At 40.2% G+C, this 26,436-nt stretch overlaps 1 protein-coding gene across 8 annotated transcripts in view; it reads left to right on the plus strand.

The window, feature by feature from the left end:
* arhgef4 (Rho guanine nucleotide exchange factor (GEF) 4) overlaps positions 1 to 26,436 on the plus strand; it is a 117,572-nt gene that overhangs the window by 63,934 nt on the left and 27,202 nt on the right. For 7 of the 8 annotated variants that reach the window (XM_055006977.1, XM_023299997.3, XM_035943787.2 and 4 more), the window contains one exon: positions 19,654 to 19,805. In XM_055006977.1, the coding sequence (XP_054862952.1) occupies positions 19,654 to 19,805 (152 nt within the window). Of the gene's footprint in view, positions 1 to 19,653; positions 19,806 to 26,057; positions 26,299 to 26,436 lie in introns of those variants that run through there. The other variant, XM_023299999.3, reaches the window with a different exon arrangement.

A 26,436-nucleotide genomic window follows, 5' to 3' on the forward strand; every position in this document is an offset into this window, starting at 1 on the left:
GAAAACAACACATATCAAAAGCATGTTTATATGGCCTTAAAGCCATCACTTTAGCAGACAGATGACATAAGATATTTCTGAAAGAAGCCTGGCTCTACCTTTCCTTCTTCCTTCCTTGTATTCTTCATCTACCCATCCCCCTCTTTCACTCCACTTCTCTTTCCCATTTATGTGATAATAATGCCAGTAAAGGTGTGCAGCAGAAGCACGGTGGATGCTGAGGGTTTTGCAGACGTGCTGAGAGGGAAGGTGTGGATTTGTCTGTGTCACATTCTGTTTAGTGGCAGTCAGTGCGTTTGTGTCCTTGTACTGTATACGTGCTCACAGTCTCATACTGTCCATGTATGGCTGTAAACACAAGCAGAGCTGAAAGCAGCTCGGCATGGCACTTCCTTGCACATACTTGCACCTCCTCCCTTCATCCCTCCCATTCGCTCTGTCATTCCTTTTCATTTCACTTGGTTAGAGTCTGGAAGAATTCTTCAGGGGAGATCAGTTGCACTTGCCAAGCTGTAGACTTTGCTCTTATTCTCCCTGTGAAGAAGTGTTCTATTGATGGAGCAATTTATTAGTCTATTATTTCACTTTTTCTTCATAGTGGACTTGGTGTAGTTTGATGTCCCCTGACCTAAATCATGTTCCAGAGGGCTTTTTTAAACCTGCCAACAAGAAAAAATGTGAGATGAAATACTTTTGAAAGAATGTACTTCTTTCTCTGCTGACCTAATCATCCTGCATGGTACATATTTGGGTTTTTGTACATGTTGTTGTCCATGTTTGGGTAGTAATCTATTGTTGTTTCAGAAGTAACCGGGTCAATATAGAATTGAGAGATTTTTGAAGTCCATGGGATATATCTTGTATACATTTTATTAAAAGTTTAAAAACTAATATTTTTTATGTTCATTATGATCATGTCTTTTCAAATTCCATAATTATTTATTATAGAAACAATCACTTCTTAATAAAAAATGACTGGATATCACTAAAATGTCAACTAAATAACGGTCCGAATTTAATAACACCACTTTCTAATTAGCTAAACAATAACAAAATGAGCTGATTTAGAAATAGTTTTGATTGTTCTTTTTATTAGGTTGAGATAATCATGACAGATATTTCTGTTTTGGCAATATATTAAATTTTATATGGAAAATAACAGATCGTATCTGTGTCTGAGAAATCGCTTTCAGCTAAGTTCCTCATTACAAAAACATCTCTCAAGGAAGTGTGTTAATTCCAGATCACATGACCTGCTGATGTCATTTCCTCCTGAAGAAAAGACTGGAAAGACTCCAAGGCTTTCTGAGTTATTTAATATAAAGTATTCAACAGGTTTACTACAATATCTTTATCAATAACTTTCAATTTCAATTTTACTCAATTGTATATATAATATTAAGAAGAATCTTTCTCTAAAAATGCCATGTGGTGTTTGATTATAGGCGGCCATATTGATTTTAGGCTTCAAAACAGCAAAAATGTCAACTATAATACCTGTCAACTATGTTAGAAAAAGTCAATTATTTATTGACCCAGCCGTCTTTCTTATTGACAGAATGCATGCTGAACGATCATCTCATTTTTAGCAGAAGGGTTTTGACAGCTACATACAGATGAGGCATGGAAGAAGCAGGACAAAAATGATCTAAGTACAATGAGGCTAAAAATGACTGTTTTACATAATTTTCTTAATGTTTTTGTAATGCTGTGACAGAATGGAAGTAAATGTAGTCTCCCTGACTGTAAAAACATAGATTTATGAATTGATATCTGTAGGGAAAATGTTTGCTCAAATGGGTTTTGAATACTTTATGCGGATTTATTACAACATCTAACTGATATTTGACCAGCGAAATGTTTAGATCAGATAAATACAATAATGCAGCACATGAAGCACCTCTTGCTGCAGGCAAGACGGGCCACAGGGAAAATGATTTGACTTGATGGTTATTTATAAAAGCGTGGTAGCTGGAATCAATAAAAGTTAGGGACCAAAACAATAACACAATCAAGGCAACTGAACTTAACTTTATGTACATTTGTGCATTTGTACATTTGACTCCAGAATAGTCCAAAAATTGTCTTTCTTTGTTCTACTGTGAGTCTGGTGTTCCTTGTGGCCTTGTCAGTGTGAGTGAAATACATTTGAGCTCATTATCAAGATTCTCAGCCCCACTTTCTGTCAGGTCAGAAGTTGGTCAGAGAGTTTGTGGGAGTCCTGTGGTCCGTTGTCCTGGTAGTGACTGGGGATGTGAGTCAGTCTTTTGGTTCAATTGTGGCCCCTATGCACATTGTTGATTTTAACATACCTTCTGAAAGTATGTTTTGTGGGATCTAAGATGAGATAACTTTATCTTCATCGTCATATGATTTCAATGTTATCAGTGGCATTAAAATCATAAAAAATCCTCCATCAAACACAACCAATTCCACATCACAATCATAAAAACCATACGACATTAAAACAGACTGGGGTTGGTTAATGAGAAGGTCCACGATCCATATGTTCTTGTATGTTTTTCCCAATCTTCATGTTCAAATACATCCCAATTAGTCCGTGCAGAACAGTCTTGTGGTTGGGAGAGAGCTTCCTAGGCCAGGTTTGGATGTTTTTTATGGAGGGCTTTGTCTTCCTCATGAGGGGGTGTACGCTGGGACAATAAGTAGACAGATGTGAATGTTTGAGCCCAGGTGTGAGAGGGACACAACCCTGTAGGCATGCTTGGGATTAGCATGTACATGGTCAAGCAGTGTTTCCTCTGCATTCATTCAGCAGCGGCGGCCCACCATTCCTAAATCCTAGCCGCCGCTCCTTTAAATTTCTTTCTTTTTTTTTTGTTTTTGTCGCAAATCCACCACCGCCGCATATCTCCACCTTCACAGCAGAGTCCTGCACTGTGTCAGGTTCTCACGAGTACTAAGGTAAACTACAGATAACTATCTTGCTCAGTATCTACTCTTTGGAACATGGGATTCATACAACGTTAATTACTCTCGAGAGCGCAGCCTTGAAAGTGACGTCACGTCAAGCATCCATACAGCAGGTCAGAGAGTCAGAGGAGTGTCGTCTTGGAAAATAGGGCAATAGGGAAAAATGTATTGATGGATATTTAATGGGTATTTTATTTGTAGTGGTGGTTGACTCCGGCTAGACCCACAATAAACAACTGGATCAATGTAACAGATTTACAAATTTACAGGATGGAAAAGGTGACTTTTTTTTTTTTTAAATCTAAAGATGGATGTTTCTTCACAACATTGGGAAAAATGGGTGCAATATGTCAAATTACTCAGACCCGACTTTGTATAAGTAATGAAATGAAGGAACCCTTAAAGTACTACTTAATGACTTTCACCACTCTTGTGCTCACTTTAAGGTCTGAGCACTTTAAACTAACCTATGTGTAACTACTTTGCTTTGCAAGTTTTCTGTTTTGACTTTCATATAGAGATAGTTCTCTCTGTGGAGGTATATAGTTATGTTCCTTTCTCCCCTTGCTATTTTTTTGAAAGCGGAATGAAAAACCTGAGACATAAGTTTAAAGGGAAATAAGACTCTTAAGACACTCTTCGTACAAGATAGTTTTTTTTTTTATCCTGTTTTGTATGCATGACTCTACCATATTTTATTTTGGTATGGCTTGCATGTCAATTTGTTTCACAGTAAATTAAAAACCGGAATTAAAAAAAAAATGTCCTAAAAACCACAGAGTGCTCCTTAAAATATATTGCTGAGAGCAAACTGCAGGATTTCTAAAACAGCTGACTGCTAAAGCGTGATGAGAATTTAGAAATGCAGGTTGTCAGGATCTGGGCTGAAACACTGTGAACATTTAAAACATCTTCTGCTTTTCAATGCACAGAGATTAATGCCAGGGACTGAAGGAAACACTCAGAAGGACTTGTGATTTTAGTTTATGATTACCATCGGTTATATAACCCTGATGAGAAATTGAAAAGCAATAAAAATCAATCTACCAGTTGGACTAAATTCAGCTGTCTGACAAAGGAAAAGAGTAAAATGACTTGCCAAATTCTGGCGTCATTCATACTCTGCAAAGACACTGATGCACTGAGGAATTTTGAAATTCTGGCCCACTTTTCAAAGGCCAACAAGGAATTACATCAAGCTTACCTGTGATTAGTTGACTAGCTGTGTCCACTTGAAATAGCCAGATTCTCCCCTTTAAAATCATTTAGAACAGACAGTTTAGCTCATACAGGAAACGTTTTGTCTATCGGAGTTCATGGGAAAAAGTTGCTCTTTGGCAACTGAAATGTTGTCTGCTCTGGGGACGAGGGGCCCATGTCAGAAATTTCTCAAATGATAATCCCCAAAGAGGCACAAAAACAATATAAAAACAAACAAACAGAAAAAAAATACCTTTTTTTCTTTTTTTTTTTTTAATTTTCTGAAACTGTTGGGGGCTGCACAGTAACTTAGTGGTTAGCACTGTCACCTTGCAGCTAGAAGATCCCCGGATCCCTGGGATCTTTCTGCATGGAGTTTCCATGTTCTTCCTGTCCATGCGTGGGTTTTCTCCAGGTTCTCCAGCTTCCTCCCACAGTCCAAAAACATGCTGAGGTTAATTGGTGATTCTAAATTGTCCATAGGTGTGAATGTGAGTGTGATTGTTTGTCTCTATGTGTAGCCCTGTGATAGACTGTTACCTGTCCAGGTGAACCTGTGATAGGCTGTTACCTGTCCAGGTGAACCTGTGATAGGCTGTTACCTGTCCAGGTGAACCTGTGATAGGCTGTTACCTGTCCAGGTGAACCCTGCCTTCATCCTAAGTCAGCTGGGATAGACTCCAGCCCCCCGTGACCCTAATGAGGAGTAAGCAGTGTATAGATAATGGATGGATGGATGAAACTGTTGGTCTGACTTCAGTGTTGTCTTCCATCTATCTTTAGGCCTGCTCTAGGATTTTTAGGATTCCTGGCCTTGGTGGGACAGGATGTCCAAAACAGTCATTTCTCTGTCCTGACCAAATGAATGGACAGGTCTTCTGAATGTCAAATCTGGCTGAGAGGAGAGAGGTGGAGTAGAGCGCTGACTTTCAGTTGTGTAGTGTAATGTACATTTCTCTCTGTGTGGTTGAAGCATTTTCCTTTAGTATGTGTAGCTTCTATATTACAAGCTTCAAACTGGAAACAAGGGTGAAACTTCCATTTTGGGACATAACTGTATATTATAAAGCCTTGGATTACTGTCCATGAAAACTCAAATGTTTGTCGGCATTTCTTTGCAAAGAGGACAAGCTCCAGGAACATGTGTCCGTCCTCAGCTCAGGTAGCACCATCTGACTTCTAGGTCAGGTCAGTAAGGTCCATGGGGCAACAGTGGACGGGCTCTAAGAAACAGGTTAGAAACAGGTCCTCAGCCATATTATCCATGTTTTATGAGTGTGTTTGAGGAATCCTTGTTTTCTGATATTCTCCTATTTTAATTTCCTGTTAAGCTTTTTGTCCTTCATCCATCAGAAGCTGGAAGGAATATCTAATTGCTGAGATAAATGCTTCCCTTCTGCTTCCTTTTCTTATTCTGTTTGTTATTGGCAGAAAATGGCGTCATCTCACCTTCTTCTTACTACACAGATTCTCTTGATTATACTTTATTTCAGCATTTTCATGGTGTGCTCGCCGAGTCTGTGCACTGTGCCACTGTCCCATTCCCTATGGGATATGCTGAATGGTTATCCATCTTTTTTCCCCATTCCCCCATCACAGGCTGACCTTTGCAGCTGTGTTTGACTATGTTTGCTTCAGTGAGGCAGCCATAGGTAATCAGGAGTTTGTACTGAACTCCTTCTGAGAGGCAGGAAAATGTTAAAACACAAAGAAGAAGTAAAATATACGGCTTACGTCCAGCATTGAATGCAGAAAGGGCGATGTTTAAATCTGATTTTCTTTGCTTCAGTGTTAGGGTGTAGAAGTCCTGGATGTGAGCTATCCTTCACACATGTTGATCCTAAACTGTCCAACAATATAATGATGAAGATTTTCAGTCATCCAAGTCATATGATATTGGAGGTCAGATTTTTGTTTGAGTTAATGAGGCTGAGAACAGACTATTGCATCTCTTTCTGTACTAACAAGTTTTTCTGATTTGTTTCCTTAAGGTCACATTGACTGAGTTCCTTTTCCCATCCATTCATTCATACGTTCATTGCCTATACACGCTTTATCCTTGCAGGGGGCTGGAGTCTATCCCAGTTGACTTAGAGTGAAGGCATTGGACATCCTGGACAGTCCATCACAGGACTCCTACTTTTCATGTCCCAACAAAAATACCCCAGGCTGTTCTGAACATAGACTGCTAATGCACTGTTTGAAAGCATGGAAGACAAACAACCAACCTCTATTATGTGACTTCCTTTTATATGTATTTGTGCTGACGGTGGGACAAATGAATGGCACTTACAATTCTGCACACATGTACTTCAGCCCACAAAAAATGTGTTCCTATACAACTAAACTGCATTATAGATTATGTTTTAAAGGAAGATTGTTTTGGTTTGAAATCATAAAAGTCATTATTGACTTTTAACATGGCGGGAAAGGTGGCCAGTTTGAAAAAGTGACAAAGTCAGCATTAGGTGGTTGGAGGTGTGATGGGACTTTTACCCAGAAGACCAAGGTTTGCATCCTGTGATGAGACTATCAATTTCTAATTTAGGTTTTAGGTTTTTAATCAGCTCGGGTTAAAGAAGTTGTTGCAGCTGAAACGTATTCATCACTGCAGTAATTGTCCAATGGAAGGCTCTTTCCTATTTGCTTAGTTAAATTCAGGTGGCGACTTTTTTTTTTTTTTTGGTCAGGCAGTGTAGTTCTTGCATCAAAATGGTTCACAGGGTCAAGATTTCCTGCTGCTGACTGTAGCATTAATCTCCACAAAGGTAGTGCCCTGAGCAAATGAGGTTTAGTTGATCCTCAACCTATGACCTCAGTGATACTACAGTCAGTCAGAAATGAATGAAGGGTTATTCATTACTTATTGAAACAGGATACATGAATCAACTTTTGGTGTCTGTAAAATTGTAAGATCACACCCTCGTAATTAATTCAGCAACCCTGACTCCTGTTTCAAGATTCTGGAACATTCAAGCCATTCACAAATGTCACCAGCAGCAGTAGTGCAGTAGTTTATTTTCCTGGATGGCAGGACTGTAGGATGCAGGTCTTAGTTTTTGTTGCCACTTCAGGATCTTGCAATGATAGAATCTACCTGGATCTAACTGTCAACAGGCTTCTCTGAGGATCTCGTTGGACATAAATTAATTTGGTTTCTCACACAGTTTTACAGAGAAACTACATTCAAGAGTTCCTTCTCACTTTTCTGACAAGTAACACAGCAAATGGTTGGCTAGTGAGTGGCCCTTGCCCATTTTAATAAACCTATCATAAAAACAACTATTCTAATGTAGTTTCCATGGGATTAATTAATGGCTGTGAACAAAAGTTTAAATAAACTTGTGAAGACCATGTATTTCATGGTGGTCTTGAGTTTCCAATGAATTTTCCATGGTGCCACAAAAAAAAAAAAAAAAAAAAAGGGAAATGTGACAAAATCTGCTGGGTCAGAAATTAACACACATCAGTGCCAATAGTAGGTTAAATGTCCCTTGGCCTAATTCAATACCAAAAATATGAAATACATCATATGTTATTACTACACTATTTACTCTTCAACTGTGTCTAAAAGTCTTCATTAATGGATAAAGTTTGTGATTGACATGACTATTCCAGGATGGTGTTTATTGGTGGTAAGGTGTTCACAGACTGTTGATGTCTGTTTCTGGTATTCATTCGGTCTCATGTAGTAGAGATCTTAAGCTGTTGAGAGGTTTGCAGTTAGTGTGCGGGTTGTATTGAGTTCTCCTGACAGTCCGTGTGGGAATCCCACTGGTCCTAAGTTGTGGTGTGATTGTCTTTATTGTTGCATTTGTTGCTGCAGCTCCCTCTCTCCATCCTCCTCCTCATGTATGCTGTGTAGGAGGCTCCTCACCACTGATTCAGACATCATAAACAGCAGTGTTTAAATTGAGATACCATCTGTCTGAGTGGGGTTTCTGTACGCTGTGGTCTTCATACACTATGTACACTTACTGTGGTTTACGCCGTTCACACAATTATTAGGCGAATTGAATTTCACAGGATTCTTTTGATTGTTGAAAAATACAACACAGTTCTCTCAATCCAGACCATTCCAACATATTATCAACTTGTTCTTAGCTTTTAAATGAGAAATGAATTTTGTCTTCCTTGGGGGAATATACACAAGCGTATACTTATTAGTCCTCTAAATTACAAAAACATTTTCCCAACTCACTAGTTCATTCTCAGTTTTTAAAGAAAGCAACAAATATGTCACAGAAAATAACAATGAAGTTACGTTTTGGCCTTTCTAAAGATATACAATGACTAGTTTGTCTCCCCTTTTGCCATGAACCTTCCATCACAAAAAACGTTTGACGAGGCAGCCTCCAAAGTGCTGTCTGAAGAGAGGGATTAGGCTCTCTCTTTGTAAATCTCACATTTGAGAAGGGCTGACAAGTCCGATGTAAGTCAGGTACAGGAGGGGGCCTGGTTAACGTTCAGTCATCTTTGAGTTGCTTGCTATAGTTGACTTTCTGTACCACTGCCTGAAGAAAGTGTATTCCTGAAACTCTCAGCAGTCTAACACCTTTAATGATAGGAGTCCACTCCTGCTCTGTGGTGCCTGACACCTGTCTAAAAAAAACCTTTGAAATGTCTTCAGGTATTTCTTGGCCCCATCGTGATGCTTCAACCTGTGAATGGTTTTTGATGGTGGTTGTTTTTAAGCCTTATCACTGTATCATTTTTACTTCAGGATGTCAGTCATGTTTGGCTCAGGGCTGCTGACAATGGTGGTGGCAGCAAAGTCCAACTGAGGTAAAAGTGAACATTTCCATAGAGCAAATGCTTTGAAAGAGTGGCAGTACTTCAAATTTTCACAGAACAAGAAGGTGGGTTGCTGTGCAGACTTTCTATGACACACCATGGCAACAACCTCATGTCTTTTTGCTTCTCTCCTTATCTCTGTGCCCACTTTACTGTATTTTAATACAACCTAATTTCCAAAAAAGTTGTTCTCATTGACATATTTCTCTGTTTCTGCTGTCAGACAACAGAACAAGTATGATCCAGTTGCTTTTGCAGTTGCCTCTCTTTTGTTTATTTTTATCATCAATTTTCCAGTTTAACTCTACAGTTTTGCACCATAATGTGTAACCTTTTTTTATTTGTAATGTGCTGCAATATACAATGACATATAGCTTGCCACAATAAAATTACTTTAGCCAGTCTCCCTCATTACATGTCAACTAAAAATGATTAATGACAATACGCATTCAAGTTGTGATGATAATAATGCTGACTTTTTCAAGGAATGTGCACTCAGTGTACTGTGTTTAAAGATGTGTGTTAGAATAAGTGTTGGAAAAGGACATTTTTAGCAAGGTCAGCATTTTGAAAGAGTGAGCCTTTCATTAAACTGCACTGCTGAGAAACTCTCCAAGGTCACCTTGAATGATTCACTACAGGCTTTTGTGTGTGTGTGTGTGTGTGTGTGTGTGTGTGTGTGTGTGTGTGTGTGTGTGTGTGTGTGTGTGTGTGTGTGTGTGTGTGTGTGTGTGTGTGTGTGTGTGTGTGTGTGTGTGTGTGTGTGTGTGTGTGTGTGGGTGTGTGTGTGCAGTCTGCTGCAGTCTTGTATTTCTTTGCTCTGTTGATGCATAAGTGCTGCAGCTGCTGTACAAACACACCAAACATTACATCTCATTTTCACACAGAATGAAGCTATCTTACTTTCCATCTTTGACTCGACCATTGTCCCTATTTTTCCCCCCCAGAACACACTAGAATGCAAGGTGATAGAAAAATAGATGTTTGTTATTGGATTTGGGTTTAAGGCGGGGATCTGAACTAGAAACTGATGGTGCTTAAAATTAGTCTTCCAATTGAACTGTTTCTTCAACAAATTATATTTAATGTATGTAAGGCAAGTCATGGTTGAAACAGCCTAAAGTAATTTGTCATGGATAGCGGGATGTTTTGAAAGATATTTCTGCTTTGTTACAGAATGGCTCTTGATTTCCTGAAACCATCATCATATTAGAATTGATAATGTTGTACTTCCTGTTGGTTTGTTTCCAACATAGATGATCATCTGACAGCTCATGTTTCATGACCTGCCTGACTTAGAACTTTGGCACACAGGCAGATAAAGTAAAGTTTGAGTTGACTGGTAAAAGTCAGAGACGAATCAGGCAGGCAAAGTGAACAAAAGAGCTGGCCTGAGATCAGTGTCTCATCATAGGCAGGCGAACAAAGAAATGCTGGAGTGCTATGGCTGACGTACAGTGAATCTGACAAGGGAATAGTTGTGAAGCACTAGTTCTGTATATAGGACCTATCCCTTCAAACTAAGGCCCTAAAGGCACTGAAGCCTCCAGACCTACATGACATCACAGTTGCAATGCTGAATGTGTGAGTTTGTGTGAGCTCTAAATTAAATAAAAAGAAGAAATAGAGCACACTGTCGTGACAGCACACATTGCAAGGAAACAGTTTATTTGCAGTAAAAACCAAGTGAATTTGGCCTCGTGTATTTTCTGCTGTTTAATCAGCTGCTCAGTTGAACACTCCCTGTTTGTGACGTTACAAATGTACATTTTAGCAAACGACTGACAGGAAAACCACAAACATCTGTAGATCCTTATGTCTGACTCAAAACACAACAACTCTACAAATGTAAATTACCACAACAGCAAGCAGCAATACACTGTCACCTACAGATTCAAGGAAATTTATTGTCACTGCATTTCTACAGTGAAACTTTGCTGGCTCGCTGGGCTTTTTCCACCAGGTTGGAGGCATTTAGTGTCCATGTCAGATCCTTGGTAAAGTTAATGCCAAGGAATCTGACTGAGTTCACCCTCTCTACCTCTTCTCCACTGATATGAAGTGGGGACTGTACGACCCCCCTGGTCCTCCTGAAGTCTATGATGACTTCCTTTGCCTTGGTAGTGTTGAGGACCAGGTCATTGTCTGCACACCACCCTACCAGATGTTGGACCTCCTGTCTGTACCAGATCTCGTTGTTGTCCCTGATGAGGCCTACCACCGTGGTATCATCGACAAACTTTGTCAGGGTGTTGGAGGAGTGGGTGGGGACACAGTCCATGGTGAAGAGGGTGAAGAGTGCTGGACTAAGAACACACCCCTGTGGTGTGCCTGTGTTAATGATTATGGTTCTGTTTGTCAGGCTCCCCATCCTGACATTCTGAGGCCTGTTGGTCAGAAAGTCCATAATCCATGAACATAGTGTGGTGGAGAGTCCAAAGCTGGTGAGTTTATGGACCAGTTTATGGGGGATTACAGTATTGAGGGCACTGCTGAAATCCACAAAGCGCATCCTGATGTAGGTATCTGGCTGCTCCAGGTGGGTTAGGGCTGTATGAAGTGCAACCAAGACAGCATCCGCTGTAGATCTGTTCTTGTAGATAAACTGCTTTGCAGATTTCTTCCCTTCATCCATGCTTCATTTGTGCACTTTTTGTAAGGGGCAGGTCAATCATATTTATATGTGACCAATTTTGCTATGGACTGTGGGCAAGTTTCTCAGGAAAGTCTGCAGGCTGATAAATATCATTTTAGTGATGCCACTGTATCTCACCTATTCAGCTGCTTTCTTTACTAACTTTGTGTATGTGCTCTGAGAAGTTCAGTGATCAAAAATTGAAGATATCTGTGGGGAGGCAAATACTTTTCACTGCCCTGTATGTTAATGGGCTGCAAGGAATCACTGGATCATTTGCTGACTGTTTTTGAATTTACCGTCAAAATTCTGGAAGCCCAAGAACAAAAGTGGTACAGAGCAAAGGTCACCATGAAGGGAGACACTTTTAACCTATAGATACTTACAGAAAGTATTCTGGTTTTGAACTATGCATCTTAATGTTCTGAAATGTGTAAATGTGGGTAACACTTTCACTTGCACTATTTTTTGTTGTTTTTTTTGTGTGTGTATAAGTAGCTGAAATAATTTTGCACCCAAACATAAAAGATGTTTGCTCATTTGAACAAAGTAGCTTCAGGAATCATTCTGATTTTGACAACAAAGGATGCAGTATTAGTGCTGTGGATCGCATTCATCAGTATCTCACAGGGTCTCTGAGTTGGGCCCAGTCCATTCATTTAGTTCGATGAGTAAATTAGATTTAAGTATTACATAAAACATATAAAGCATCTTTTTTTATAATGCCACATTTTTAAAATCTGTGCTTGCAAACTTGATTTAAAATGCTATTTTAAGCCCTTCAGACTCAATTGACTTTTAAAATATACACAAGTCAGTTCAATTCAATTCAATTCAATTCAATTCAATTTTATTTATATAGCGCCAATTACAGGTCAAGTTGTCTCCAGACACTTTACAGAATCCATATGCCTGAACCCCCAGAGCAGCCCTAAGGTGACAGTGGCAGGAAAACACGCTTTTAACGGGGAAAAAATCCTCGAGCAGAACCTGGCTCTAATGTGGGGGAACCATCTGCTGCTGGCCAGGTGGGTTGAGAGGGACAGAAGAGGTAGAGATAGAGGGATGGAGGTAGAGGGGGAGGGATGGGAGAAGATGTGGGTGGGGAACAAGGAACATATAACACACAGTTGGATACATGTATGATAAGATAGATGATACATACAAAGTAGAAGCTAACATTGAAACTGATTCATAGTTCACTGTTATGGTGTACGGCTCTGGCATTAAATACACTACATATATAGCTGGTAGTAAAATTCAAACAGTGAGCATATCAAGTATAGTGAGGGTGATGCAGAGTAGATTGGGGGAAATGTGCAGCTGGAAGCAGTGGGCTGGAGGAAGGTCAGCAGCAGCAGCATCCCACAGATGGAGACTAGACCAGTTGGTGGGAGAACCACCACAGATCTGAAGCATCCAGCTCTGGGATCAGGGACACTCAGGGAAAGGACACAGGGAGAAACAGAGTGAGTGTAATGCAATAATGGTATATATATTAAATATAATGATAGATAGAGAAGGGCTCAGTGCATCCAGAGAGGTTCCCCAGCAGTCTAGGCCTATAGCAGCAGAACTAGGGGCAGAACTAAGGGACGTCCAAGAGGAAGACTCCAGCTGACCCCCTCAGGGTCCCCCAGTCAGTCCTAACTATAAGATTTGTCAAAAAGGAAGGTTTTAAGCCTGGTCTTAAACATAGAGAGGGTGTCCGCCTCCAGAACCCAAACTGGGAGCTGGTACTACTACTAGTCAAAAGTTTGGACACACCTTCTTATTCAATGCTTTTTATTTATTTGTATTATTTTCTACATTGTAGATTAATACTGAAGATTCCCACTTTTTTTGTTTACTACACAATCCCATATGTATTCTTTTATAGTTTTCATGTCTTCAGTATTAATCTACAATGTATAAAATAATTAAATAAAAACCATTGAATGAGAAGTTGTGTCCAAAATTTTGACTAGTAGTGTACTTCCATAAACATCTTAAAATGTAAACTCACATTCATTCATCACATCTGCAGTGTGTACGAGACATCTCAAATAACGAAGAGTGTTTTGACAAGCATCCGGCTCATACTGCTCATACAAAACTGAATAGGAAAACCAATTATCGGAAGAAATAGAGTTCATCTGTGATGGACAGAGTCAGGCAGTAAGAATTGATGAAAATGAGATGAGAGATGAGATGTCACTCAGTTGAACAATGTCACGCACTGCTATGTTTTGGACAACAGTGGAGCTGTATGGCAATGAGGGAGGAGATATATTAGTTGATAAAAACTCAATAATTTAGTGAGATACATTAGATTTTTAGTTTGGCTGCATGCATTGCATGTGCTGAAAAGAAGAAGCAAATAGAATGTTGTCAGCCTTATCCCTCAAGGTACAGATAGAAACACACATCTCTCCTCCTGGTCCTGGTTAGCAGGCTATTGGGTGAGTGCAGTCAGTTGTGCATGGCTGTCTGGTCACACACTGCCATTAGACACGTGCCACACACACACACACACACACACAAAAATGCAACTGTTATGCTTGAATTCCTCAGCTGACCACACACACACACACACACACACACACACACACACACACACACACACACACACGTGCCAGTGGCTATTGAATGTTCCCTGCGCTGACAGATCTGATCCACTAATATGGCTAACCTACATTCAGAGGCTCAGGATGATTAAATGCTACAGTCCAAACTCACTAACATGCTTTGCTTCAGTGTTCTGCGGTTCCACACACACCCATTTAAATCAGTGTTCTCTTCTGTGATTTCATCCCCATCTCGCTCTGAACACACACACATTTCTCAAGGACAGGCTGACCAGCCAAGCAAGAAAAAAACAGTAAACAGTGCAATTTAGTTCATCCTGGCAGCCATGAGTGACAGAGTCCTGTTTGAAGCTGCCACTGTTCAGTAGGTGACGCTGATTGCTTTTGTTCTCAGTAGATAATAGCACAGCACAGGTAAGCCCCTCTCCTGGCACTGTTACATTCTACAGTCAGGTTTTCAAATACATTTTATTTATATAGCACCAATTCATAACTTACTTAATCTCATGGCACTTCACATGGTAAGACGAAAACCTTAGAAATTTTAAACAGAGAAAACAAACAAATCCAATGTTTCCTTTCTTTTTTCCTTTGAGCAAGCACTTGATGACAACAAAAACCCTCAGACATTACCAGGCTCAGGGTGGGAGGACATCTGCCTCAACCAGTTTGGATACAATAGTCCATCCTAGAGGTTACAAATGCATGGACTAGCTTTTCAGCATCCCTCTGAGTCAGGATTTACCTGATTTTGACAATATTTTGCAAGTAAAGAAGGCCATGCTTTATGTGTGAGTTAAAGGACATATCCTGGTCAAAAATAACTCCAAGGTTCCTTGTAGTAGAACTGGAGGCCAAGGCAATGCCATCTACAGTAACTATCTGGATACTATCTAGGTTCTATTTCTGAGGTATTTAGGGCCAAATACAATAATCTCAACTTGGTCTGAATTTAAATGTATAAAATTACAGGTCATCCAGGCCTTTATGTCCTTCAGACATGCCTGGAGTTTGACAAACTGATTGGTTTCATTCAGCTTCATAGATAAATGTAAGTAGGTGCCATCTCCATAACAGTGGAAATTTATGCAGTCTTTCCAAACAACATTGCCAAAGGAGAACATGTAAAAAGTACATCATATTGGTCCTAACACAGACCTCTGTGGAACTCCATAATTAACTCTGGTGTGAGTGGAAGAATCATCATTAACATGAAGAAACTGGAATCTGTCCAAGGAATATAATAAACCAGTTTAGTGTGCTTTCTTAATCCAAATCACATGTTCCACTCTCTGTAATAAGATGCTGTGATCAACTGTATCAAATGCAGCACTGAGATCCAGCAGAACAAGTATAGAAACTAGTCCACTGTCTGAGGCTATCAGAAGATCATTGGTGACTTTCACTAGTGCTGTTTCTGTACTATGATGTATTCTGAATCCTAACTGAAACTCTTCAAACACACGATTTTGAGTCAGCAAACCACTACTACGACACTACTATCATTGTCTCTTCATCAAATGATTTAGTTGTCCCGACTCCATGTCAGGGTGTAAATTAATAAATCATACTGAGAAATATAATATTGAATAAGATCAACCAACTACACAGCTTGATGTACAATTTCAGTTTTATCCAGTCATCGTGGAAAACAAAAGAAAATCTGTTACTTTAAATGCATGACACTATAGAAATGTAATTTTCTGAAATTTTTATGGCTTCGGCTCTACAAAAGAACAATGTCAACCTCAACCTCAACTGGTCATGTCTCATAATTTTATTTAAAAATTTTCCCCGTAATTTTCAGCGTATACTGAGTGTTATGGATGTCTTGATCTGATCTCAGAAGATTGAGATTGGAACCAATTAGGCAGCTTAAACTAATCAGTATTTGCTTTACTGAGATGATCCTTTTTTATGTCTGCTGCCACACGTGTTGTAAGGGAAGAATGCAATTATTCTACCTCCTCCTCTTTTGCTTCTTTTTTTTTGGTTTGACTGACAGTTGGAAAACCAGCTTAAAGGTGCAGTACCACCACCTACCAGACTGGAGTGCTGAAAACGAGCACAGTTTGTTGCCGTACATGTAGACGTGTCGGAAAACAAAAGCAATTCGAGTCACTTGTAATAAGTGAACATTTAGAGAGGCAGTAGTAACAGAGCTGCACTCAGCACTATATATTTGATACGGCACCTGAAAAGTTAACGCTCAGCAGGGAGTCCTTTCAGGTAACTCAGGGCAAAACTGCAGTAAAGCAACACATACTGCAGGATCATTTTATAGGGAGAAATACATTTTCTACTCAGAGGGTAATTGTCTCCTTCACACTGCATGAACAGTCCATTGCTATACAGGGGTCTTCCACTTACGTTGGAGTTCCGTTCCTACCCATCACTGTAAGTCAATTTTTGAGGTAAGTCGGAACTCCGGTGAAAATGTAAACAAAGCCATTACGTGCATCACGATATCAACCAGTTCTTTGGAAAAGTCATGAATACCAATGACTTTCATGCATGTATGAATCATTTTACAAGAAGATAACAGAATATGTTGCATTGTTTTTACAACTTGAACATTTTATTATACCTAATTTCACTTTGATGGAGACGGCTTTCCTTTTCTTAGACGCACTGCCATCAGAAGAGTCTGACTTATGCTGGGAGCCATAATAAAGGGCAAAAAGTTAGTGAATGTAGCACAATCCAAGGTGGCGTCCAACCAGAGAATGTAAACAAAGCTGTCTTATAGTGCCGCGTGACGACATATTCATCTGCTCCACTCACCAATTAGTTCCACGTAACCAGTTCTGACGTAACAATAAAACACTGTACATCCTAAACCGAGGACCCCCTGTAGTAGAGAATAAAGGTTTTCACCACATTACATTTACACAGTGCTCTACTGGAGTTTTACAACAAGGTTTGTGATGGTCTACATAACATTAAGGAGCAGCTTGGGTGCAGAAATGTCTTTTTTTTTTTTTTTTTAAATGCTTTTCAAAGCTATTCAGTGGTCAAGCAGATACTGTACATTGGATTGTTTTTAGTAACATTAATGTACTTGTAGTGTGCATCATCTGGGAAAATGGTATTGGTTCAGGACTCAGTATTGGCAAATTGTAAATATTAACTCAATCAGGTAATGTTGATGATAAGAAACAGAAACTTTCTGTATTTATAATCTCAAAAGCTTCAAACCCAGGTGCATGGAACTGTTCATTTTGCTGTGTACTTTGATTCAGAAGTTTCTGTGTTGAGATCATGCGCATATGTGTTGGTTCTTATTGAGGTGGCAGTTAAAAAAAACGTTACACAGTGACGTAACAAAATGTCCATGTCAAAAACAGTGCCAAAAAATGTTACATATTATTATTAGTCACTTTCAAATACTGATTTTTTTAATCCTCATCAGTCCTAATCATAATGACTAAATATTCATTTGTGTTTAGGATTTTAAGCCTTGAAATGATGCCACAGACTATTTTCAATTTAGTTTTTTATATTTTTGGTTATCACAAAAATATAAAGTCTTTGACACACGCCAGGCTATATAAAACTCACAATCAGGGCTTTAAAGACAATATTGTCCTCTTAAGAAGCACTATAAATATTGAGTAATTATTATATATTAGTTTTCATTCTGTGTTTATGTTTGACTGGTCTCATTGATCATCCATTCTGCTTTTTGAGCCTTTGGTGTAGCTTTTGTTGTTGTCATTGCTGTTTAGGAGCCCCTCGTTAGCAGAGCAGAGCAGTGCTTTGTTCCTCCTCATTGAGTCCATGCTTCTGTAAGCGCTGCTGCAGGAACTCTCTGCACATGAGTAAAGACCTGTGTTTACCTAGAGCTGCTCCATCTCTGTAGAGCATCATGTATTTCTGTCAGGGTGTCTAACACTGCCCCCATCAGAGCAACACCTGCAACTTCCACAATCCTGATAATGGCGGTGATGGAATTGTTTTGTGGTGTTACATTATATCTAAGATGGTTCTGCATGCATTCAGAAGAGAATATTTGATTTAGTTTGGTGAGCCAGATGTTCACTTCAGAGGGATGCATGTTGTCCTGCTTAGTAAACAGAAAAAACTAATTCCCACTCACTTTTATTTCCAGCCTAGCCCTACCTTTTGTGAGTCTTGTGCAAATATTCGACATCAGCCAGGGAGCTCTACATGCTCCTTTATTATATCTCTCTGTTTCTCCACTGTGATTTGTCACCCTGAATACATCTGCTGTGGCAACAGCTGTTGGCAAGGCAGCCGAGGGTGACACCAATGTTGAGGTGTGACAGCAAAAGTATTTTTAGCTCATCAGCTAGGTAGCTGCAAACTGTGACTTCAGACATTTCCAAGGATATCTTGTGAAAGCCCGCTTTGTAAAAACTTCAAATTATTATGGAATGAGGCTCACAGAGGACATTTTATGCCTACCTTCCATTATTAGCAATCTTATATCAGAAGTCAGCTTATCTCCATTCTATACATCATTTTTCAAATGTGAGTAACTCTGACTAACCAATATCTGACCTCCAGTAACAGCAGGCATCTATACTGAAAAACTAACATGCTTGTGCACTCTTTGCACTCTTGTACGTTGCATAGTGCCATGGATGATGAAAGATCTCCACAGTGAGGAAACACTTCTCATGACAGGGTCATTGACAGGGTGCAGCTGGACCCCAGGGTTCTCTGAGACCTCTCTGGTAATACTTCAGTTCTCAGTACTGTCAGTATCTGTAATCCCTTACAAGGCGTCCTAGTTGATGCAAATAAGTTCAAGCTGGGTCTAAATATAAGTCAGTGTTTCCTGAGTGGAGATCCCCACATCACTTAGAGCAGATTGGACAACACAGACCAGTTCTCCCATAGAAATTTGTTGTTACAAATTAATTACACTAACCAACTGCATGTGGAACTGTTGTCACCAACTCAACCACATACTCAAACCAGCAAGTTAATATAAAGCAAATATTGTTGTTTTTTTTTTAAATGTTGTTTTTTTGTCTTTAATGAGACACAAAAATTATTTCTTAAAATAACACACAAACCAGTACATTAGTGTCTAGACAACAGTAATGCTGCCAAGTTTCCTCTCATGAACTGATTCCATAACTTCCACAACATTTTATTGTATTAAGTTGCAGACTCTGACTTCGCTTTTCAAAAACATTAACTTTATTCTTCTTGAACAATTCCTTGGTAGAGCGACTTGTATGCTGAGGATTGTTGTCCTGCTGTATGATCTAAACTTAAAAATGAGCACACGGACGGATGTCCTGATATTTTCCTTTAGAATTACCTGGCTTATTCAGAATCCATTATTCCATTCCATTATTCTTATCTCCTCCTTAGCACTGTAGTCAATGCATCGGTTTGTTTATCTCTCTGAAACCATACCTGCTCATTTATTTAAAGTTTTTCTCCGGTGAAAAATATATCAACCTGCAGTTTTACATTGGAGTACAACCCTAATTTGTGAATCAGTTAATCAGATGAACTCATGTGTTTGCTTCCATCCCTTCTCAGCGGTGGTTGTTCCTGACGGGCCATCAGAGAAGGCGGGGCTGGGGGATGAGCTCGGCAGCGAGGAGGATCTTCTGTATGAAGAGTTTCGCAGTTCTGGACATCGTTTTGGACACCCAGGAGGTGGTGGAGGAGAGCAGCTAGCCATCAATGAGGTAAACAAAACCCAGTTTAGGAGTTTAAGCTCTGTGATTTCCATGCATGAAGAGAGTTTGACTGCAGATTAAAGGTGCTAAATGTCAAATCTTATTGCACAAGTGTTGTTTTTCAGTTCACTGAATTTTCAATTCTACCAATGGGGACATCGTAGTTTCTACAATTAAACGTTAATGTGTTTAAATAATAAAAATAAAAAGCCGATTTGTGATCAGGCACCCGTACGGACAGCTGCCGCGACCGCTTTTCCCTTAGAAGGACCCCCGGCACTCAGAGAGTGGAGTGAGTGAGCCAGGCAACAACAAGCCTAACCCTAACCACTTTCAGGTTACTTTTTAATTGTATTTTTTGTAAACTTTAAGTATTTTTTTATGTTATTGTACTTTTTCACTTTTTGTGTTCAATAAATGTTAGAGTTCTACTAGTGTATTTAATTTGTAATATATGCACGTATATACTTTTAGTTTTTAAATTGCCTTTTGTAATCGATGTGCTTTAAAAAAAAAAAAAAGGATATCGGCCTTAAAAATCGGCTTCTACAATCGGCTTTAGATATCGGCCATCGGCTGAAATTTTTTTAAAAAATCGGTATCGGCATCGGCCTTTGAAAATCCCATATCGGTCGACCTCTAGTGATAAAAAAAAAAAAAAAAAAAAAACGAACCTAACTAGCACACCTCTCCCCAGTTCCACAAATAAAAGCACACCCTTGTGAAGATATTTTAAACTAAAATGTCTGTCTTAGTGGTGGTTGTTAGACAGATTTGCTAAGGGTTAGGGTTGGTCGGTCTCTGGTCATCTTCAGCATCATCTCCAACAGTTTTTTTCAGAAAACTGAATGGACAGAAAACTGCATGAAGTGAAAAGCTTTTAAAAATTTGAAGTTAATTGGTAGTACGTTTGTGTGCTGAGTCCTGGATAAATGCAGTGTGAGGATGGTAGGAAGAGAAACAGAGCTGGTCTTCAGCAGAGGGCTAGACTATGGTGGCAAAAAGCTCTGGGGTTGTTGGGTAGCTGGTTGTCATGGATGCCTGCTACAGATTGTTCATGCACAGACTCAGTAGAATGTTATGTACACAGCAGATACATGCGCTCTCCTGGCTCCTCAGTGAAGCTTTATAATGCATAGTGGCTGATATACTGTATACCGTCCAGACAAAACTCTGCACTGAAAAAAGGTTCGCTCAAAGTACCCTTTGACCAAAAAATCCAATCATGCAGATATCAATTTGTTACTGAAATCAGGTATGAAATCGAGGAAATAGAGTTCTAATTGTTTGCTCGTTTGTGCCTGTGTTCTCACTGCATTGGATTGATTGATGGCTACACACAGACAGCCAGTGAAAATAGATCTCCAAGGAAGCAGCTGCATGTCGCCCAGCTTACTTCTTCTCTCTGAAAAGCAACCAAACCATGCAGAGTCAGCACTTCGCTGCCACCCTGTGGGTCACTGGTGTATATTATCTAGGGACATGAGCCCCTTTGTTCATTTCTGATTTTGCACATCCTTGATTCCTGTCCTTGCCTCCTCTCCTCCCTTCTGAGATGTGAGCAGAAGAGTTGAGGAAGAGGCACAACGAGAGAGGAGACAAACCAACAGGCATTTAACAAATTAAGATATCCTTGCTTTAGAGACGTCATATTAAAGTGACATGTGACACAGTTACATAAGATAAGATAAGATAAAGATAAAGTTCTTTATTTCTCCCCACTCCAGGGGAAATTTACATTGTTACAGCAGCTTTATTTACAATATATACAAGGGTGGCAAAATTTTTTAACAGAAAAAATAAAAATAAAAATAAAGTTTAAAAGTGCAGAGATGTGCAGTGCAAGAATGTCAGTGCATCATCTGTCCATCATTTCTTTATAGCCTACCATTATATTTCATGATCTCTGTCAAATGAAAGCATTCACGATAACTTATAATCTAACTTTTAATTCAGTGGCAGAATATACAGATGCTATTTGCATTTTAGGCACATTTTGCAGTCCTTCTTCCACAGTGTTTTGTGTGCCTCTCCCTCTCTCTCTCTCTCTCTCTCTCTCTCTCTCTTCTCTCTCTCTCTCTCTCTCTCTCTCTCTCTCTCTCTCTCTCTCTCTTTCTCTCTCCCCTCTCTCTCTCTCTCTCTCTCTCTATATATATATATATATATATATATATATATATTTCAGCTGTGTGTCATAACTCTTTGAGACATCCTTCAAGATGGTGTACTAAGATCAAACTTTGAGTCGCAATTAGGAAGACAGAGGAGATGACAAAAGTCAAAATCAAGAAATGATAGCCGAAGAAGTTGTAATGTTGCTGTGTGACTTCTGGTAATCTGTCAATAATGAAGACTCAGAAGAGTTTGGTTAAATGTTGTATGCCTGTAGTTAGATGTTTCTGCTGTGTGTGTTTGCGGGCCCATCTTCATCTATGTGAGGATTTTATTCTTTTCGGTATATTTAGCTGTTTCAGGGACAATCTGAACATATCACCTCACACTGCAGTAGGAATTTTCACTGTTTTGAATTTGATGTTGTCATGTATTTGTGTGGAACTAAGTGAGAGGAGCGTGCTGTAGGTCTGCAGTGGTGCTTCCAGCTGCAAATTGAGGTCAGGTCCTTTGAGAGGCGTTACCAGGAAAAACAAAGGCTCCCTGACGTTACCAGGTCAGTTGCTACATGCTAATCATGAAAAATGCTTTGTCAAAGCTTTACTATGAGGACGAGGTAATAGTAGGGGAATTAGGGAACCTCAGAAGAATTTATAGTATTTTCTACACGTGGAGAAATTACTATACATTAATTTATTTGTCTCATCATGATTAACTAAGTACATATGGAAAGGTGAAATTTGCATCATATTAGTCACTCCACTTTTTCAGGTATACTTTGATTTCCCCCCTAAAATCTCTCTAAACAATGTCGTCTGACTGAGCAACCATCACAGTCACCAAAAATGAATAATTTGGTGAGTTCTTCTTTATTTTTATTTATTTTTACCAAGCACTCACAGTGTGGACAGTGGACATGTTTGTGCTGTTTTTCCCTGTCTGGACCTACAAAGCGGTCCTTACTTTCCTTGGGGAAGCTGGTAGGCAGTTTGCTGCCTGAAGATCCATGAACATTGTTCAAGGCTGGAAAGGTCAAGGTTACTTTATTAATACCCGTGGGTAGATTTCTTTTGCAAAAACAAATGATAGCATTTGGCATTCCGTTACAAAACACACATTGAAGCTGACAGGCAGCTACTTGATCGAGTGACAAGTCAATAAAGTGCAGTGTTCCGCCGTACACCAATATAGCAGCAAGGAAGTAGAGAGATAAGATCACATAAGTAAGATCAAGATAAGTAAAAATAGAACACAGCAAAAAATCGTCAGGAAATAAAAGCAATCTCTGGGATAAAAACCAGGATAACAACATAAAATTTTGAAGTCACAATAACAAATCGGGCTAAGAAATAGGATAACTAAATAGAATAAAGTGAAATAAAGTGCAGATGTCACTACTTCATGGTGAGCTCAGTGATGGCGAAGGGAATAAAGGTGTTTTTATAGCGTTTTGTTCTGCACCTTGGGACTAAAAGCCTCCGTCCAAAGGGAAGAAGCTGAAATTCACTCCATAGAGGATGGGAGTCATCGTTAAGAAGTGATCAACTCATCCTCTGTACCTGTTCAGTGTAACAGGGAGGCTGGATTAGACTGGGACTCACCAATCAGGTGACTGGACCATCTCACTGTTTGGTTCAGTCAGGTGGCTACTACATTTTCTTAATAATTGTTTAATATATACTTTGATTGTTGCTAAATATTATTTCCCCACAGATGCTAGAAATGCTAGAAATAATCAAAAGCCCCATTCAGGCTGAAATACCAACAGCAACTGAATGTATCAGAATTAGAACCATGGTCACGTTTCCATCAGAGTTGAGACGGGCATCTTTCTAGGTCAGGCCTAGTAACGTTTCTGCATTCCTTTCAACTCGAGGCAAGTCTACCCTATATGCTGTCACATTAACAGATAAACAAGCAACATACTTGAAGTTGCGTGAAGCTATTTGGGATAAACTTTTTCCACACTTCAACAGCAATATTGGTCCAAAAACATTACAGAGACACTGTTTGTCTGCCAAAATCACTCTGATCTACAATTTCACACCTATTACCACCTGAAAAAACAGAATCTGTAGCCGGTCTGTTTATTAAGACGCACTAATGGGGAATCTCAGTTTTCACAAAATGTTAGCAGGAGTTAAAGTTTAGTTTGTTGCTTCCAAGTGTATGTAGTCTTTTTTCTGAGTTTATTAAACACCTGCAGCATCAGACAGCAGCAGGATCCATATGAGACAGAGAGAAAGTTGCATGTATTTATGGCTGTGTAACAACAGCAGAATTCCTTTTACTGCGTATAATAATAATAACTTATCCTGCCCAGTCAGAACATAACGAGTCAAGCTGTGTGTTTTTACATCACACACAGAACTCAGAAGAACATGGAGAATCATTTTGTTGTTGTAACTGATCCGTACAAAAATGTGCATTGGTAATTAATGTCATGCATTTGACCTTTTCCTCACCCAGACAAATTAACATTGGTGCTCAGTAACCATTTATCCAAAGTAATATCTGTGCAGCAGCGCCCCCTGGAGTCACAATTTTACCACCATCACAGGATTTAGCAGCAGAAATGCTCTTTTGAGTCATTTTCTGCTAGAAGTCACAACTTTGTCTTCTTTCAGTAAGGTTTTTATAGACACTACAGGGATTTGCTGTTTCAGGAAATGTTTAAAATGTAAGGATACGGTCTATTTGTGTGGCAAAATGTAGTGTTTTGTATAATTAAATGGACTTGGGTAGGGAAGTCCATCAGTCAATGTTGGGTTAGTGTGTCTCTAATGGAGCTCATCTTTTGCACTACTATCAAATTTTGGATGAATCTGTTACTTGTTAGGACATTCTAAATCTATAATAATATAATCATTCAGCAATATACCCCTGCAGATGTGCCCACACACACACACACACACACACACACACACACACACACACACACACACACACACACACACACACACACACACACACACACACACACACACACACACACACACACACACACACACACACACACACACACATCTGTCTTTTCTTCTCTGTAGTACCCCCCCTCCCTGCTACTCTCCCTCCCAGGGGTTGCTATGGCCTTGCCTCAACTACTCTGGTATCCAGGATGTGCTGACACACTCTGCGTTTTGATTGGCTGTGAGCTATGCAAGGGTGGGCACACCAAAAAAGGAAAGGAAGGAAGGGGAGAAAAAAAGAAAAGAGGGTGATCCTGGTAGTTAGATGGATGGCTGAGGTAGCACAGCTCCAGGCAGAGCATCGAGCACCATTTTAGAAGGATCTATTAAAGGAGAGGAAGGGTGGGCAGAGATAGAGAGATAGAAGCAAGCCAGAGGGAGAACAAATGGCCGCTTGCTTTGAGAGGTAGAAACAGCGAAGCGTATGTAGGCTAGAGTGCGAGAAGAACGTGCTGGAAAACGAGCAGACGGACGGAGAAAAAGAAGAGAAAGAGAAGAGCAAGGGGAAGAGGAGGAGGCATGATCATGTACCAGAGAGATGCAGCATCCCTTCCTTCATCTTTTATCCTGACATCCTGACCGAGAGAGAGCAGAGGAACCAAACGGAAAAGAAGGACTAAATCGGTGGCAGACAGAAAGAAGAAAGAACGCAGAGGTGCCTGTTCCCCAGGAACAGAGGCGAAAGGGAGTGGAGGTGGAGGAGGAGGGGGGAGACTCAGGACGAACCACAGGAATAGCTTCACAGATCCACTCACACATACTGACACAGATAGGCACCCAGCCTCCACTGGCAGGCCGGGGCAACGCTGGGCATCGGCAAAGTGGCAGGAGAAGCAGAGGAGGCGACCGCCGGAGCCGAGAGGAGGAGAGCAGCACTAGAGGACAGCGACGGAGACAGTCGAGCAGGAGAACGAGGCGACGCGGTGTGGTGTGGAAGCTCAGCGCTGAGGGAAAGACGACGGGGGAGGGGTGCTGCTGCTGCTGAGGAGGAGGAAGAGGGGGAGGCCAAGGGACTGATGGCTCGTGGCAGCGGTTCTGGGAGGTGGAGCAGGCAGAGGATGGGATTCTTCAACACCATGCTGCGCTGCAACCTCCCCCCAGAGACCCAGAAGGTGGTGGTGTTCCTCATCATGATGCTGCTCATCATCATCAACGTGGTGCTCATGTTCCTGCTGGCTTTCCAGTAGAGTGCACACAGAGACCAGTACACACTCTGTCTCACACACACACACACACACACACACACACACACACACACACACACACACACACACACACACACACACACGACAGACCCATGCTACTGGACGGAGAGAGTGAGCATATAAACTGAAACCCAGAGGAACAGAGGAGGACTGTCCTGTTCATGAGCAGGGCAGCTCGGATTGATGGGTGTCCAAGATGGCAGCAGCAAAACACAGGTACAACCAGGAGGAGAAGCGTTTTGTGTGAGAGTGGATGTTGTCTGTTCCTGTGTGTGATCACAGATTATGTAAACAGGTGAAATTTACTACATATGAGCATTGCATGTTGTGTGTTTCTCTGCTGCCGTCAGGAAT

The sequence above is a fragment of the Amphiprion ocellaris genome, chromosome 22 (genome assembly GCF_022539595.1).
Source record: "Amphiprion ocellaris isolate individual 3 ecotype Okinawa chromosome 22, ASM2253959v1, whole genome shotgun sequence".
NCBI classification, from domain to species: domain Eukaryota; kingdom Metazoa; phylum Chordata; class Actinopteri; family Pomacentridae; genus Amphiprion; species Amphiprion ocellaris.